The sequence below is a fragment of the Xiphophorus couchianus genome, chromosome 20 (assembly GCF_001444195.1).
Source record: "Xiphophorus couchianus chromosome 20, X_couchianus-1.0, whole genome shotgun sequence".
Taxonomy (NCBI): Eukaryota; Metazoa; Chordata; class Actinopteri; order Cyprinodontiformes; family Poeciliidae; genus Xiphophorus; species Xiphophorus couchianus.
Window position 1 is genome coordinate 10,685,697 of NC_040247.1, and position 18,168 is coordinate 10,703,864.

Genomic DNA, 18,168 nt, shown 5'->3' on the forward strand with positions numbered 1-18,168 from the left:
GCCAATTTTTTTTGTCAAATTCTTAAAATCAAGAAAGTTTGATGTGTCTGGTGTGTTGTAATAAAAGTGACAAGAACTGATTGCAAAGTGGTTTATAGACGGCCAAAGGAAATCACATTATTGACATCATATTATCTTAAATGTGTAAGTAATGACTTCTGATTCTTTAACTTATTGCAGTTCATTACTATAATTTTAACTATATTTGTACAGTTCACATAAAGGATTCTAACATCTGATTGGCTACACGGCAAAGAAAGTCCACTTTAGACCAATCACCATCAACTATAGCACAGTAGATTCTTCACAAAGACTGCAATAGGTCATAATGGAAGATAGAATAAATTCACCATATGATAAACAAAACTAGACATAAGTAACTAATCTATATTAAATGAAAGAATTCTAAGATACATGAATATTTATAAGATTAATGAAATATTTTAGCTTTCATTTAGTGGTTCAAAGTATCAAGCAGTAACAGAGGAGGGGGCTACAATTAAAGGTAATTAATCTTTAGTAAAATTGCTGAGCAGTTCAACATGTCAGATGTCCATTTAATGGCCCATATTAACAGTTTAGAATATTTAATTGTGCTTTAATAAGCATCTTCTATGGTAATATTCTTATTACTATAGAATAAGTACATTCTATGGTAATATTCTTATTACTATAGAATAAGTACATTCTATAGTAATAGAATACTATAGGAACTGATATGTAATGGCAACATTTTCATTATTTCCACATTTATTATCTATTTTCTTGATTTTAAATCATTCATTTAAATAACGGAAGTGGCACGGTGCACACTGAACAGGTCACCAGTTCATCACAGTGAAGCACAACCATGCATTCATACTCTTATACCTAAGAATAGTTAGAGTATTTGATTGACATAGTAGTCATGGTTTTTGATTGTGGGAGGCAACCGAAGTTAAACCCACATATACAGGAGAAGAGCTTGCAAACTGAAAGACCACAGACCTGCGTTTGAACTCAGGACATTCTTTTCCTTTGTGCCACCCAAAAATATTTTATAGTAATATTTATTTGTTTATTTTTTGTTTTAATTTTAATGCGCAATGTTTTATTTCGAATTAAATTTTCTTATTTGATTTTGGCACTTTTGACCCCTTACGCTTGCTGAACAACAAATGTAGGACCTCTTTTTCTCCTGTAGAGGGCAGCACAGCCTGCGAAAAAAAAAGGCATTCAGTTCCATTCACAGCATCCATAAGAACATTAGTACTACAAGGTATAATGTATACTTTGCTTACATACCCATTCACACATGTGAGCTGTTAAATTGCACTAATGTTGTATCTTTTCATCACAGTTTTTTTTTTTTCTTTTGTAATTCAGATAAGAACTTGTGGAAGAATTTATTTTTATCCAGTGGAGAAACTGGAAAACCCCTTGTTATGAATATGAACTACAGCACATAGCAACCTGTGAGGGGCTGCAGTCACGTGCTCCAGCAAGCTGCCAAGATTAAGTGGATCAGCATTAAAAGTGGCTGCTCTTGATTACGTCAGCGCCGGCACCGACTCTGTGGTCAGTAGGGACACTCACTAGTGAGCTGCTGAATGCTGTAGGAAAGAAATCTACACAAACCTGCCTTATAAAATGTTATCAGCCACAGCCTGTGCCTTTAAATGATTTTATATGAGAGGGTGATGGGGAAACTGTCCTAATTAGTGTGTAAATGCAAATATCATAAAGGATCTATAAAAGCAAATCTTTCTGGGTTTGAGATGATGTCAGATTTATTTGTGCCTTTTACATCAGACTGGTTCAAATGGTCATACTTATTTGGGATTACCTTTTGCTCCAACAGTGGGAAGAAAACACTTTACATTGCATATCTGTTTCAGGATGCAACAATATGACACCTGCATTAGGACATAATTATTCAAGTTATCCTATGTTATAACTAATGGAATCTCGTCAAATGAAACCATTGACAAACCAACATAAATAATGTTTAACTATTGTGTGTAAAATGCATCTAATTATTGTGCTATTGCCATGGTAACAGAAACTACAGCCTTCACCTCCAACCACAAGTAAAATTTAACTTTGTTCACTGTGAGCAACGATATTCAAAGGACAACTTTTAGAAGTTAAAGATAAAATAGTCTCTACCTTGACTTTCTCCAGCTTGGCTTGTTTTTTGGTTCAGGGGGCCCCAGTGTGCTCAGACTGTGTTGGCATTGTGGTGTTGCGGCATGGCATAGTGGACCCACGGCAGCCACTACAACCTGGCAGTGGTGCTAAAAGCTGACTCATTTGCTCCGAGGCAAAGTGGAAGTTTTCCTGACGGACTATTGATTTGCAATCTGGCATATCCACATTCGGATTTGAAACAATAGCAAAGTTTCCACAAAGGAATCTCATTAACTCATGTTTGAAGGAGGGGGGAAGTTGGCAGAGTGCTAAAAATAAAGGACAGTAGGATTCATATCGGGAAAATATCAGATCAAGTAATAACTAAGCTAAGTGCTACCACAGGCTGGTGTCCAACTGAAAGAAGTGATTTTTTTTTATTGTATAGGCCTGAAGTGTACAAATTAGATGATTTACAAAAATGGAAAGTGCCAACCTTGTGATGAGACACACATAACAGCCATAATAGAAAGAAAGAACATCCTCTTTAAATTCTGTAGCTTGGCATAGTTTGCACTGATTTTTCACAAAGCAAACACAAACATTTTGGCTTTACCTTTGCTTAACAAATAATAAAAAAGGGAGTGGAGTCTGTCCTGTGTGGTTTTGTCTTGATGCTAGATTAAAACATGTTTAGAAAATGGTGAAACTCTGATCATTTATGTGTTAAAACTTTTGAACGGACAGAAATGTTCTTTTTTACCCACCAAAGCTAAGTTGATTTGCTTTCAGACAAAGTTAAGCACCCTTCCCTTTTATTGTTACCGCTGGTAAATAAAGTATTTAATTAAAGCACTGGGTTTTTTTTTATTGAAAATGCTTAATCTCAGGATGAAAACATTTGGAATCGCTATCCTTGAGATTCAGTGGATTTGCTTAGAACATTAACATGAACTAATTAAGCTAATTATGAGCTTCATATATTTTTGTAGAGTATATATAGCTGAGGAATTTTAAATGTAGAAAATAATATTTAAGTGGATTATTGTGTCAAGGAACTTTAAATATTCAACCATGACTTTCTTGATTCCACAGAATAAAATTAAAACATACATGCCCATATGTGTTACCCACTGTTCAAAATGGGAATGACACATGAACATGCCATTCACAAAAGTCAAATGCATTCATATTCACGAAAAAAAGTAGCTACTCAGCTAAATGAATTTATCTATTGTCTACAGCGGCTTATCTTGTCTTGCAACACAGATACACACAAATCAAACAATCATGCATGCACACACTAACCTGAGGAAATTTAGAGACAAAAATAAAACTAACAGTCATGTTTTTGGAGTGTAGGAGGAAGCTGGAGTACCTGGAGAGAACCCACACATGCATGGGGGAGAACACGCAAACTCCGCGATGAAAGACCCCAGGAAAAAAATTCAAAGTTAGGATCTTCTTGGTGCAAGGCAACAACCAGAACACAATTTAAAACGTTTGAAACAACCAGCCAAGTTAAGTTTATCTTATCACCACACACAGTGAGATAAACTGACTTCAAACCTCACTGTCGTAGAACTGAAGCTACATGCTGCTTTTTTAGTGTAAGATTGTGTTGCTGCAATAAATTGAAATGATCTTATTTTAAGGATTTTCACACGTCTTTATCAGGAGTGGCATTGGTTCCGGAGGGCGCTGTAGGTATGATCTATTTATGTTTTTGCTACGCAGAGATTTGTGGTGAGGAAGGAAAATAATGGTCGACATGGTTAAGTGGTTGTCCTAAATTTATATGTAACTTTTTCAGTTGTACTTTGCTTTACTTTTTGTCTGCTTTTGACTCCCCTGTTCTATATTTTAATGTCAACAGTGGTGGTTCACAACTTTAACACGTCTAATCTAAACTATTGGCAGCTCAAAAACTGAACGAGGAGTCTCAGTATATTCGTACATATTTTTCATGCAAGTGTAAACATGTGTATAGCCCTAAATATATAATAAAGCTTGTTAGAGTTAACTGATGCAAAGGCACCGTTGTCGCATGCTTTTCATGAGATTCCCACTTTTTCAGAGTTACAAATGGAAATGCCAAAATAAGAACAGAGTTTTTCAAATGCAAAAGAGTGGGCAACATAATGACTTTTCTCTTTTCTTGTCTGGCCATTCAGGGGGAGGCTTTTCTTTCCCTTTGTCACTTAGGTTGGCATATAATTAACTCCTGCTTAATATGCTGTGTAAGGGCTCTTCTCACCATGCAAGAGGCTTTGAACTCATGGACCACAGACTGGGACAAAACCTCAGTAGGTCTGCTTCCTCTGTGCTCCTTTAAATATGTGTAAGTAAATATGTATAAGAGAGAGTGTGTTGTGTTAAACAAACACTAGAAACATAAAATATGCTGCCACACCTGTGCTGCATTGCTACAACATCGCATAACTATTAAACATGTCTATAACTAATAAACACGGCTCTTTATTCAGTGCACCAATATGCAGTAGGATCATCAAGAAAAATAAGATCAGTAACTTTGAGATTAAGTTGAAAAAGCCATCAAGCAAAACATATTAATTTATCCAAATGTGTTAAAACTACCAAAATTTCTGCCTTTTAACAGGAGCTCCCAGGACCTTTGCTGCACCTCCGTATAACCCTCAAAGTTTATTACCCACCTCTTCTCCTCCCTCTCTGCTGTCCATCCCACCACAAAGGACTGGGATGACCCCTCTGTCCTCCTGCTCCCTCCCCACCTTTAGGACGCTTTGTCCTCCAGAATCTATTAAAAACACCAACCCCCAGCAAACACATTAGGTGGATGAATAAAATGAGCTATAGTGCCTTGCAAAGGTAATTCATACCCCATTAATTTTTTGTCATTTCGTCATGTTACAAACACAAATTTCAAGGCAATTTATTGAACTTTTATGTAATAAACCAACTCAAATACAACATAATGGTAAAATGGAAAGAAAATGCTATGTGACTTTCGTACTTTTTATAAAACAAATATTTTGTGTAGTGTGATATGTATCCAGGCCCCTGTAAAAAAAAAAAAAAAAACCAATGAAACCAATGTATTTCAGAAGCTCCAATTGATAAAAGCCCGTGGGCCTGCCTGTGTGTAATTAATTCTCAGTATAAATGCAGCAGGTGTGTGAATACGTCAGAGGTTTCTTCAAGAGCGTCAGAGAATAAAAAGCATCATGAAAACCAAGGAACAGCAGGCCAGGAAGAAAGTTGTACTGAAGTTTAGAGTAGAGTTGGGGCAAAGGGAACCTTGGTCAGTCCGTCAAAAGCCAATGGTAATTTGTAATCTGCTGCAGAGTCCCACAGAAGAATCTGTTGATAGGATAACTAACTTTTCTTGTTTTTTCAAGTTTGTCACAAGCTGTGTAAGGGAAAATATGTGGAAGAAGGAGGCACATATGTAAAAAGCAATGTGTAGAGGAAAAAAGAAGTCAATCATTTGAATTTCTCTTTTAGACCACAACCCACTTCCTCCATTATTATTATTATTATTATTATTATTATTATTATTGTTGTTGTTGTTATAGTCACAGTTCTGATTACAGACTGCACAGTAACCTGAATATGTCATTTTTACAGTGAATCATGGTGCTGCATTATGCTGTGGGGATACTTTTCTTCAGCAGGGACAGAGAAGCTGGGGCAAAGTTTATGAGAAGACTGAAAAAAAGCCTGTCTGCAAAAGATTTAATACTGGAGCAAAAATTTTCCTTCCAACAAAACAGAAATCTATCATTCAACAGAGCTGCAGTGAAGTGTTTTAGATCAAATACTGTTTATGTGTTAGAATGGCCCAGTCAAAGTCCAAACCTGTATCTGATTGTGAATCTGTGGCAAGAATAGAACATTAATATCCAGAGATGCTCTCTGTCCACAGAGTGTACAGCTGGGAACTCAAAAGACTTGTAGTCACAAATGTACACACTTCAGAGGTCGATTTGCAAAAAATGAGAGCACTTCACTATTAAGCATGACTGCACGTTGTTGCATAAAATCCTAACACAGAGGCTTGTGGTTGTAAAGCAACACAACATCACAAGAGGGGCATGAATGCTTATGCAAGATACTCTGTAATGACATACATAGAAATGTAAAGTAGCTGTATAACGTGAATTTGGTAATAAATCATGAGTTAGGTTTGGACTTGTGCTGATGATGTGTAGTCAACCGGTCAGTCAGTTTTTTAATTGTTAGCTTTTTGGGCTAAAATAGGCTTCAGGTATCTAAAGAGCATTTTAGATGTTTAGTCTTTTATTTCGCTGTCTTTAACCTTCCTAATGAGTGTCACAGTGTCACAGATACATGTTTGTTTACTCCCCATTGGCTCCATTATGCACCCTGAAAAGCTGCCCCCGGCCCGCTTCTGAAAGGTAGGGGCCACAAAATAAGTCAAGGTGGGGGTCCTGTATGCTGCGTTAGAGTTTTTTTTTTTTTTCTTTTAGTTCGGATGTTTTTTCAGTTGCAAAACAGATTACATCGCAGGTTGCAACACAAAGCGCGGCCGATACACCACTTCCTACAGCGATCCAGGGGTGAATGGGGCCGCAGGACGGGGTCCACTCCGGGGTACTCGAGCGCAGGTGCGACTTGCATAACAGGCAGGCTGTAAAATACTGAAGAGTTCATGGAAGGGGTGTGTGGGGCGCGCTGGGAGGCATACCTGTTCTCATTAACCTGCTGTTAGTGTAATCTCCTCTTCGGTGGGAAAAGATGCAGGGAGAGCTGCTGGAGTTAACGGCCTCATTTGCACCTTGTTAATGAGCAGATTGGAGATACACGGGGAGCTCATAGCGTGCACTCTGTGTTTATATCATAAGATTAAACTTTCTCCCTATGAATATATCAGTTTCTTTTTAGATAAACCGTGAAAAGACGTGCATACGCATGATCTAATTATATTTCATCAATACGTGCAGCAGCAGTTCTGTCGAGATGCACACGCTGGAAATCTAACGCATTATTTAATGTAGTCGTAATATGCAAATGAATGACGGCGTACTTTTCCAAGTCATTGCTCGCGTTGTTACTTTTGAGGAAGGTGCACGTTTTGCGATGCCAAGCCTGACCTCAGGGCCTGCCTCTGCTGCTGACATCACCTCCGCGTCTCGTCGCCGCTGCCTGGAGTCCCATCAAGGTCTGAGGCTCCCGCTGTGACCGAAGGCGATGCCTCTGCGCCATTCATTCTCAGGCAAGGCGCACAGGACGCAACAGCCGCTGCGCTCCACGCAGGACAACTTTTTTTACTTCTTATTTTTCCCCCCCATCGACAGCACTAAAGCTTGGCCATGACAGACGAAAGCCGAGGGAAGCGAAGGAAACAAGCCAACCCGAGGAGAAATCGAGGTAAGAAACACGCTGCGCTAGAAAGTTTGAAGAAGTTGGTGAGTGATGCGGTGGGAGATGTTGTTGCAGCGGACAGAAGACATCATGTAAAAGCAGCTGTCTCAAATTGGATTTTTACAAAGAAATTACTTTTTAAAAGCTTCTTTTCTGCAGCAGTTTGTTGCACGGTGCGTGTGTGGTCTAATTCAGACTTTTTATTAATTTCGTAGATGGGGAATGATTAAGACTAACTTTAAAGTCACATTTGGTCAGATTGTAGAGGGTTGCTTTACCTGCTGATACCTGCTTAGGTAGTCGGACAAGAAAACGGTAGGAGTCAATTTTGTAGGGGAAAAAAATCATAACATGAAAATAAATTTAAAAAAAATACCCCGAATTATTCTTTTTTTAATTGATGTCATATAGAAGATTCTACCTTATTTACTGCGAAAAAGAGAATTTTGTCCGAAATCTCAGTGGCCCTTTCGTTACGTGCTTTACTAAAGCATAACAATTTTTCGAGGCTTTTACATGATTGCAGCGGCATGCATGCTGCTGTATGGCGTAATTTTGAACGTTTTACTTAGTAGTCCTAAGAAAAAGAATTTCTTTTTATATTTTATGGAGAAACAATGGAGACAAAAAAAATTATTTATATGTTTGATATATATATATATATATATATATATATATATATATATATATATATATATATATATATATATATATATATATATATATATATGCCCTGCGACAGACTGGCGACCTGTCCAGGGTGTACCCCGCCTCCCGCCTGGAACGTAGCTGGAGATAGGCACCAGCAACCCTCCCGACCCCATTAGGGTCAAGGGTGCACAGAAAATGGATGGATGGATGGATGGATATATATATATATATATATATATATATATATATATATATATATATATATATATATATATATATATATATGCATATATATATATATATATATATATATATATATATATATATATATATATATATATATATATATATATATATATATACACCTCAAAAAAATAAAGGGAACACTTTAAGTGTTAAACACCTGTTTAAGTGTTCCCTTTATTTTTTTTTTGAGCAGTGTATATATATAAACATTACATACCTATATTTCTCTGCTCCTCACATGACTAAATTCATCTTATCTAAAATTACTTGGTGGAGTGAGTCAACAGAAAGGTTTTTAGTTGAAGTCAGTTATCAGCTTGTGTGAATGCACTTCCTATTGAAGCTTCTGAGAGGAACTTCTAGATAGCACTGAGTTTAGAGACTTCACTGAGTTTAGAAACTTCACTGAGTTTAGAAACTTCACTGTGGCTCTGTTCGACATGTTTCAAGCTCCCAAATTTCAAACAGAACACCTGCAAGAAAGAGGCATGTGTAAAGTAATATTTGTTCTTCTTTCCTTCTAATGTGGACTGAGAAAATAAGTTAGAATTAGCTCCTGAACTCTAAAATTATCGGGGCTGCACAGTGGCGCAGTTGGTAGCACTGTTGCCTTGCAGCAAGAAGGTCCTGGGTTCGATTCCCGGCCGGGGTCTTTCTGCATGGAGTTTGCATGTTCTCCCTGTGCATGCGTGGGTTCTCTCCGGGTACTCCGGCTTCCTCCCACAGTCCAAAAACATGACTGTTAGGTTAATTGGTCTATCTAAATTCTCCCTAGGTGTGTGTGTGTGTGTGAATGGTTGTTTGTCCTGTATGTCTTTGTGTTGCCCTGCGACAGACTGGCGACCTGTCCAGGGCGTACCCCACCTCCCGCCTGGAACGTAGCTGGAGATGGGCACCAGCAACCCTCCCGACCCCATTAGGGACAAGGGTGAACAGACAATGGATGGATGGATGGACTCTAAAATTATCCAGGGATTGTTTCTCTAGACCTACATTTGACCCAGAGACTTTCTAAATATCAGCTTAGCTAGGGTAAACTTACAGCAAACAATTTATTCTTGATGATTTTCTAAACAAATTGCATGGATGATGAGTGCCAGCAGTGTTCTAAAGCTTTTTTCAAAGGTAAAGCACTGTAGTTTTAAAACTGGAAGTGCACTGATCAGTTTTTGTTGTTTTTTATCTGTACAGATTTGTTATAGAGGTCTAAGCTACCAGTTGTGATTTGTTTCCCTCCTGCATCACATTTAAAAAGAAATGTTCTGCAGGTTCTTTGATAGTTCTGAATCAGAAGTTGAAGGAATTTCAATAATATTTTTATCTATGTGTCAAAGCATATGAACCTTTATCAGATTTTTTATAAAACATTAAAACCCTAAATCAAAGAGTATGCTGTTGGCAGATGCCTTTTAAAACCAACAGAAGTGAGAATTCTTCATTTTAGTGCATTTAATTACACAAGGAAACATATTTTTTAGTACTAGGCTTCCGATCAAAGATAGAGCTAAATATAGAGCTGATCAACAAAAAAATTGGCCGAGTCTGATCTCAGGTTGACAGATTGGTGTATCCCTAATTAATATCATGGTTTTCATTTCTTTCTTTTTTTTTCAAGAGAGTGGTTTCTACAGCACAACATCTAAACACACTCAAAGCTTTTCTGAAAGTTTCTTGAAACCATCCCAGACCTTTCTGGTGTCTTTAAACTGACACGCAGATATCTGCTACAAGGAGTCAGTTTATTTGTTTAATAGGTGTCTGGAATGGTTTCCTCATTTAATTTAGAGAGCTGTGAAGGTGAGCTGTGTGTCACAGGGGCCAGATCCTCTCTGGCATGCTTAGCGCTGATGGCAGCTCGTGTGTTCATGTGCGCACACATGCATGCTCTCATCTTTGACAGTTTGTCGACCGGCTGTGCTCCAGTTTCACAAATCAACAGCGGCACTCTGATGTGAAAGTTAAATAGATAGCCATCCTTCAAGGACTATTTATTTCTTGGACAGTTTCTCTAATCCTGCAGCAGCCACTAAGGAGAGATAGTGTCTCTCTTGCAGCTCATTTTAACAGTTAAGCTCAATTTAATAATTAATAATGTGGACTGGGAGAGCATAAAGCATTTAAAAATGTAAGAGGAACTAACTGGCATGAAGTTTTATATATACAGTTAGTGAATCTTCATGCATTAGGTGCGACCTTATGCAAGAGATATACAGTATGTCACACATGTTTCAGTGCCTGTGAAAAGTCCATACGAGTGGGCGTGTGATGCATGTGCCGTGTTATGCATCCTTGTGTCGGTGTGTATGAAAAGTGCGTGCAGGATTTGGAATGCGGGCAGGGAGTTAAAGGTCCTTGATAAAACCAAACGAATTTGGCAGGCTCCACTCATAAGACAGCAATTTGGGGATCCTTTCCAAACCAGAAGAAAGAAGGAAAATATAGGCTGACTTTTCTTCTCTCTTCGAGGCGCCTATTGATTATGTCTCCGTCTCCCCCAATAAAAATGTCAATGTTTAACGATATAAAGCAATGTGAAGAAATTACAGCGCTTCATTCCTGGCAGATTAGAAACAGAGCAGCGACCAGGAAAGAAAATATATACATTTGAAGAAGATAGCTTGCGATATCTTATTGTAAGTTATCAGCAAGCATGTGAATTATTAAGATTAGCACTGATAGTCCAAAACTTCTGACTTGGTAGTTATTTGATAGCTGAAGTGCCTTATTCGCTAAAATGCTTTATTTGGACAGTGTACCTATAGTCCTCTCTGGTAATGGCTAAAAGTGACCTGCCAAAGCAATCATTCCCCCTCAAACTTTCCCCACATTTGTCATATAACAACCACAAATAAAAATCGAAAGAGTGTGGCATACATTGGACTATAGATCAAACTCAGTCAGATCAAATTAACAATGTTTATGAGCCTCAGTTTTGAGTCTTGCATAGATTCTCAGTTAGACTTAGGTCTGGACTTTGACTGGGCCAATTTTGACTGCTGGCCTTAGATCTACACCATTTTATTGTAGATCTGGGTCTAATTTGCAGGGTCTTCTCCAGGATAGCCTGGTTTTTAACTCTGACTTCTTTCCCTTGCTGTGCCTGCAAAGGGGAAATATACCCACAGCATGATGATGCTACTGCCATGTTCCAATGTGGAATGATGGATTCAAAGTGAACTTTGGTATTTTTTCCTACATGTATATTGTTTGGCATTGATCTCATCTGACCACAGCACCATCTTCTACACGTTTGCTCTGCACTCTTCATGGCTTGTGGCCAACATTAAGCATGACTTCCTAAGGCTTTCTCTCAGTTATTACTTTTCCTGCCACTCTTCAGTAAATATCAAATTAGTGGAGTTCATGACTAATAGTTACCCCATTAAAAATGCCTGGTGTATGGATCTCAGCCGCTCCCCCCAGAGTTAGTGTGCTCCTCTTAACTGAGTTTGACAGGCATATGAATACCTTTGACATGAATTTAGCCTCGGTTTGGGCAAGGAATTTTAACTAAAAATAAGAGGGAAATGTGGGATTTATGCATAGCCTCTGTCAATAAATACATCACTCTAGAATCTGCTCTTTTTTTGCAAAGTCAGTGATCTTTTAACTTCTGTTTTTTATGTATTATTTATTTCTTCCTGACATCATGTATATGAATCTTCTCTCACAGACACCCAAAGCCTATCAGACTTCTTAAACTTCTGAATTCAGTCTAGGACTGCATTTTATTTCCACTCTTACAAACTTATCTGTTCTTGCTTTTATGCTCCTTATGTTTTGTTACTTCATTACAAGCCTCACTCTATTGTTTGGTGCATGTGGCTTTTTTTTTTTTTTGTGCAAAAAAATTACTCTTTGTCTCTGTTTCCATCACTCCCTTTCTCGTTTTTCTTCTTTTTTCAAGTGCCAATTTATTTAAACTCCTTTCCCCTTTTTCTTCTTTCTCCTTCATTGATTTCCAAACCCCAGCCTTTGTATGCAGCTGGAGCCCAGCTGTGTGTCTGTGACTGTGCATGTACATATGCACGCATACATGTGTGTTTGTGTGGGTTTTTTCTGGCACGGCGCTGCCACTGTGAGCACAGCTCACTGTACACAAAGAACTCGAGCAACAACAGAAAAAGAATTGGGGGGAAAAGTGGAGAGAATTGGGGGAAAGTATTCAAACATAAAAAATGGAGGTGCTGAACCCTTTTGGATCAATCTGACCCGCATAGATGAGAGGTGTGGAAACCGAGGCAGCAATGAAGAGCCCAGGCACCACAGTTTTATTACCGGGATTCTTCAAGGGGCTCAGCTCAGGCATCAGAAGCAGCGGGTGGGTGGGACAGAAGAAGAAAGGAAGATGACAGAGATGGGAACTGATGGGGCTGACAGAGCTGGAGAACATAAAAACACAGTTCTGCAAAGTAAGAAAACAAGAATTGGAGGGGTTCAGAGATACATGAAGGGTAGAGGCAGGGGAACCAGGACGGGTGACAGAATGCAGAATATTCAGAAAGTTTCCTCACTCTCTCCTCAACATTCCCACAGCTTCAGTCGTCACTGGCCTGCATGTGTTTAAAGCCACATCTCCACAGCAGTAATAGGGAGTCCCTTTGACTGAGGCTCTTTTTCAGTCATCGCATGTTTATTTAATTATTCTGATGTTTGAGATGGAGCCAAAGTATTTCTGTTCCCAGCTACATGTTCCTATGCATGGCTGCCACACTGACAATCTACTACAACTGGAAAACTGTTCATCAAAAAGATTTTTAACCGCTTTAGGCATGATCACACATGGTGAATATTGGTTCAAAGAATCACATCATTATTTCTAAGAGGATTATTCAAACAGTGTTATTATACAATGCCTTGCAAATGTGATTATCCTCCGTCAATTCAGTCAAACGTAGTAACACAAGAAACTCAAACTTCAATGTAATTAATTGAAAACTGAGGTGACAGAAAAACAAGTAAGAATTGTGAATTTAATGCTGCAAATAGAATAATACTGAAAAGTGTGACATACATTTGTATTCTGCCCTCCTGATTTATTACTTTGAATCTCTTTTCACTGCAGTCACAGCTGCAAACCATTTGAGGTTTGTCTCTACCAGCTTTACATGACTAGACACTGAAACATTCACCATTATTCGTCTAAAGCTTAAAGCTTGAATTCAGTCAGATTTGATGGATAGCTTCTGCAAATATCAACTGGATTTAGGTCAGGACTTTAGATGAGACAACCTAAGGCTGGGTGATATAGCTGAAAAATATATAATTGAGATAAACATTTCAAATCAGTCGGTATCAATATCAATTGATTTGTTTTTTTTGGTAAGCCTATTTGTACCAGGAGAAAAATGGCTGAAACTAAGTACTTTTATTTTAAGAGTAACCTTTAACCTTTAAAAAGAGGTCAACACAGCTATGAAAAACTGTCAACTAAATAAACATATGGGCCAATGTGCAAAAATAGATATTAAATAAATGCTTAATCAAACAAAATGAGCTAATTAAGTTGTAAACAATAAACTAGTATACAAATGAGGTAGAACTAGCATTGTCGACAAGTAACAGTATTTCAGTATGAAATCAGCATGGAATAATTAAAATTATTCTCTGGTGCCACTTGTATGTTGTTGCACTACCAAATGTTGATAGCTGTGCCTTTTTTACTTTGCTGCACTACGACGGACGAGAGGTGGTAAAATAAATCTGTCGTATTGTCAGACTTGGAAAGGACTTTGCAGACAACATCGTATCTGAAATAATCTGCCACGAGACGTCGAGAGGCTATAACCTTTCCTCTGCCTACATCCCCCAGAATGCAGTGCGGTTCTGGATTCAGTGAAATAATTGAACGTTTTATGGATATCTATTTTCTGTTGATATTGTTTGCATTTTTATTGTGATAAATATTATTATTATTATATCAACCAAGACAACCTTACGAATCTATGTTCTTTGATCTAAAATACCCTGCTGTAGTCGTGCTGCTGGAATGGGAAACCTCTGCTTCAGGGCCAAAACTTTTGAAGCCTTTAACAAGTTTTCTTCCAGTATTGCACTGAATTTAGCAACATTCATCCTCTCATCAACTCTGGTCTCTGCTAAAGAAATGCATCCCTGCAGCATAATTAGTTTTCCATCAGACATAAAGGTTTGCCTTTAGCCTAGAAATGATCATTTTAATAGCTCTGATGTCAACAGACTTTTATATCTTATTTTATTGAGGTGTCTTACAGTAAAGAGGTATGAGCATAAATACGGTGCAGTTTTTGATGTTTTTACTTGTTAAAAATTAAGATAATCAAATTTTTCTCAAAACAATAGTAGTCATAGAAGCTGAACAGAAACTTGAATGTTGCTCTTATATCTAAGGATCTCACCTTGTAACTGCAAGATAACACGCTTAAGCCACAAAGCTCTTGACACGTGCATGTATGCGTGTTTAAAGGTTGTTGGCGAAGTTCTTGTCACACATTTAACACCTTCTGTATTTAAAAAAAAAATCTTTCTGTCAGTAGGAAACTTCTGTTTTCCCATCAACGTTTTTTTTACCTGAGAGAAGTAGCTTGAGACACGCAGAGTCTGATTATACAGACTAATCCTTCTTTATCTTTCACTTTTTCCATTTGCAGCCGTATTATTAAGGTCTTCGTCATTGCTTTGGCAGTACCGCTCGGTGTAAAATCTATTTGTGGATCTTCCTTTATTGCCGACAGACCATGGTTGTGCGTTTGATATGCTGCACGTGTTTGAGTTTAAAACCGTCCACACAAGAAAGCTTGCTGCATTCAGTTTATAGATATGTGCAGTTTTATCACACCTCAAATTAAATTTGGAAACCCAGCATCAGCTGTCATGTATTACAAGGGCCAGATGGGTGGCAGAGAAAGGGAGAGTAAGTGAGAGAGAAGAGGAGAGGTAAGGAAGCAGACAGGGAAAGAGCAGCCTGGCAGGCAGCCTGTAGATCCCGTTCAGCTGGCTGAGAAGGAGCCGCGTTCTGCCCATGAAGGGAGTAGTTTTAGCAGGGTTGCAGGTTGAATGAGGAAGTTTGATATGTGGTGTGTATTAGCAGCGGTAGCAGCTTTTAGGTTCTGCCTCGATCACCTCTGAAAGGCAAGAAAACATCACACTTGACATGGGGAAGTCCACGTGCCATCAGCAGTTTAACACTGTATATTTCACCTGATTTGCAGCCTCTGACTGTCACTCTTGCTATTATTGTCTCTGTCTCTGAGTTTACATGAATTTTCTTGCACATATAAATTCCCACTATTGGCACAAACTGTGGCCCTCTGACTATATAACCATATTTAGATAATCACTGTACTGAAGAGGAAGCGCACTTAAATGTAGAATAGTTGTAGATACCTTTTCAGTGTATTTACATACATGAAGTAGAAAAATGTGTAGATTTACATTACACTTACTTGCAAAATGCATACAGAATGTTCTCCATCACTGGATCATTTACTGTAGCTCCTATCATTAAGCATATTTAGAGACATCACATATATTCTTAATTAAATTCATACTTTGGAGGTCTGGAGATGAGAATGTCAGACAAAATGAGAGAATTTTAGTTTTTCATCTGAATCTGATTTTCTTTCTAAGTGATGGAAATCCTCCAAACTGTGCAAACTTTATTTTGATTGACAAAAATTGATCATGGTGCAGCTATTATCACTGTTCCCTTACAACAAAAAGGTTCCGTGTTCCAATCCTGGCCAAGGCCTTTTTGCATGGAGTGTGCATGTTCTCCGTGTTCATGTGTGGATTCTTTCAGAGTACTCAGGCTTTCTTCTACAGTCAAAAAATAAGACTAATTGGTCTCTCTAAATTGTCCGTATTGAACGATCATCTTCATTTATGCATCATATCTTACGTCTGATTTTACACAAAGTGCATTAGAGAACATGTTTGCTAATGCATTTGCAGGTTGACAAAAATATGAATTTTGCATTCTGAATGGTGACAAGACAGCATTTACTTTTGCATCATCAGATAAAATAGTTTTGTTGTTTTCTTTGGCCAACCTAACCATCCATAAAAATGTTTTGTGGTTGAGCACATGACTCAGCTGGGAACAGTTTCAATTGTTATCAAGCTTTCGACATATGAGAGCTTGATGGGAGAGCAATAGTGTTATGGTGTGTGGCAAATGTCAAAAAACATCCAAATTAAAGTGAGTACACAGTTTCCCAGCACTGGCATGGAATAATTAGTTATTAAGTTTTTTTTGATTTTAACAATGTGGCTGAATGGTGTCAGTTAAATAATATTATTCTGTACTGTGGAAAGGACTTAAGCCATCCATCAAACTTTGCTTCTAAAGCCTATTTCATACCTCCTTGTCATCTGCAAAGCCCGTTTGACATAAATTACTTCATCTGCACCCACCCACTAGAGTCCTCTAGAGTCTCTTTGCACATCAGTGTGGAAAACTTTCTTCTTCTTCTCCTCTGACAAGTAGACAGGCTACAAACCAGTGCATTATCGCCCCAAAGAGACTATTGTGGTAGAAGCATATCCTTGAGTGATACGAAGCTGATCAGCCAAGCTAGAAGTTGCATGAATGGGATCATGTGCTGGCTAGAGACGTCCATGTGGTTTGTATAGATGAACATAGAGAAGTAACCATTTTTTTGTGGAAAAATTAATCAATTTATGTTGACTTGTTTGTGCGATAAGACAGCTAAGAATGATCTACATCTCAGTGAAGTATTAAAACCTTTTAATCTGGTTGAGATATGAACCTAAAGTGACAAAGTCACTGGAGTTTTCTCTGGCTGTGTGGAGCATAAAGTGATGTAGCAAGGAGATGTAGCACAGACTGCACTCTGTGAGTCAGCTGGCTACAGAAAAATACTGATCCCTTGCTTACAGATACAAGATACATTTGAGCTTTGAGAAATATTTCTGAACAGAAAGAGTCATGGTGTAAAAGCTTATGCATTGCCACCCATCACTGACCGCGTGCTGGCAGCCTGAGTAGAGACTCAAACTAACTAACCATCAGCTTTTTGTATTTGTGTTGCTCTGTAAAGAGTGGGGGTTTATATTAATGTGTTACTTAGAGCCATCCATCCATCCATCCATCCATTTTTTAACACCCTTGTCCTTAGTGGGGTCAGGAGGGGTGCTGCTGCCTATCTCCAGCTAATGTTCTGGGCGAGAGGCAAGGGTACACCCTGGACAGGTCGCCAGTCTGTCGCAGTGTTACTTAGATCTACAGTATATGTTAAAATTAAAATAGCTATAAATAAATGTTCCGTATGACTTTTTGTTTTAAATTGTGATACTGTGAAACCATGGTATTTTTAGATTATCAGAACTTGAGAATTTCTTTCTGGATCATTCTGTATCACTGGTTTATCATCATCGTCGTTCCCATCACCAACTTTATTTGAAAGGCACATTTCGGCAACAAGGCTATTCAAAATGCATTACATCAACAAGTTACTCCTATTCTGGCAGCCTGACACAGTCAGTTCCTTTTTCTTTATCTGAATCTATGAAAATGGCAAAAGAGTTTATAAACTTTCATTTTGTGCCAAAATGATTACCAGAAAAAAGACTGAAAACTTTTAAACAGCAGAGCTTCAACTGAAAGATGATGCATTTCTCAGGTTTTGACTCAGGTCCTTTCTGGATTTTATCCTGTTTCTTAAGTCTATTAGACACTCTGTGTCTTCTCTAGATATATTTTTAAGTTTGCAACTTCTTCTTTTGTAATCAGTGTGTTCAATTTCCTCAAATGTTTTAAAGACACACTGCACTCTTGCTAAGGATGCTTCAAAA

General features: G+C 38.1%; 1 protein-coding gene across 1 annotated transcript in view; it reads left to right on the plus strand.

Annotated features, from left to right (window-relative positions):
- Positions 1-6,889: 6,889 nt before the first annotated feature.
- Positions 6,890-18,168, plus strand: part of LOC114135399 (zinc finger E-box-binding homeobox 2) — a 39,792-nt gene continuing 28,513 nt past the window's right edge. The window contains exon 1 of the mRNA XM_028002671.1: positions 6,890-7,482. Within this exon, the coding sequence (XP_027858472.1) occupies positions 7,425-7,482 (58 nt within the window). The 5' untranslated portion in view covers positions 6,890-7,424. The remainder of the gene's footprint in view (positions 7,483-18,168) is intronic.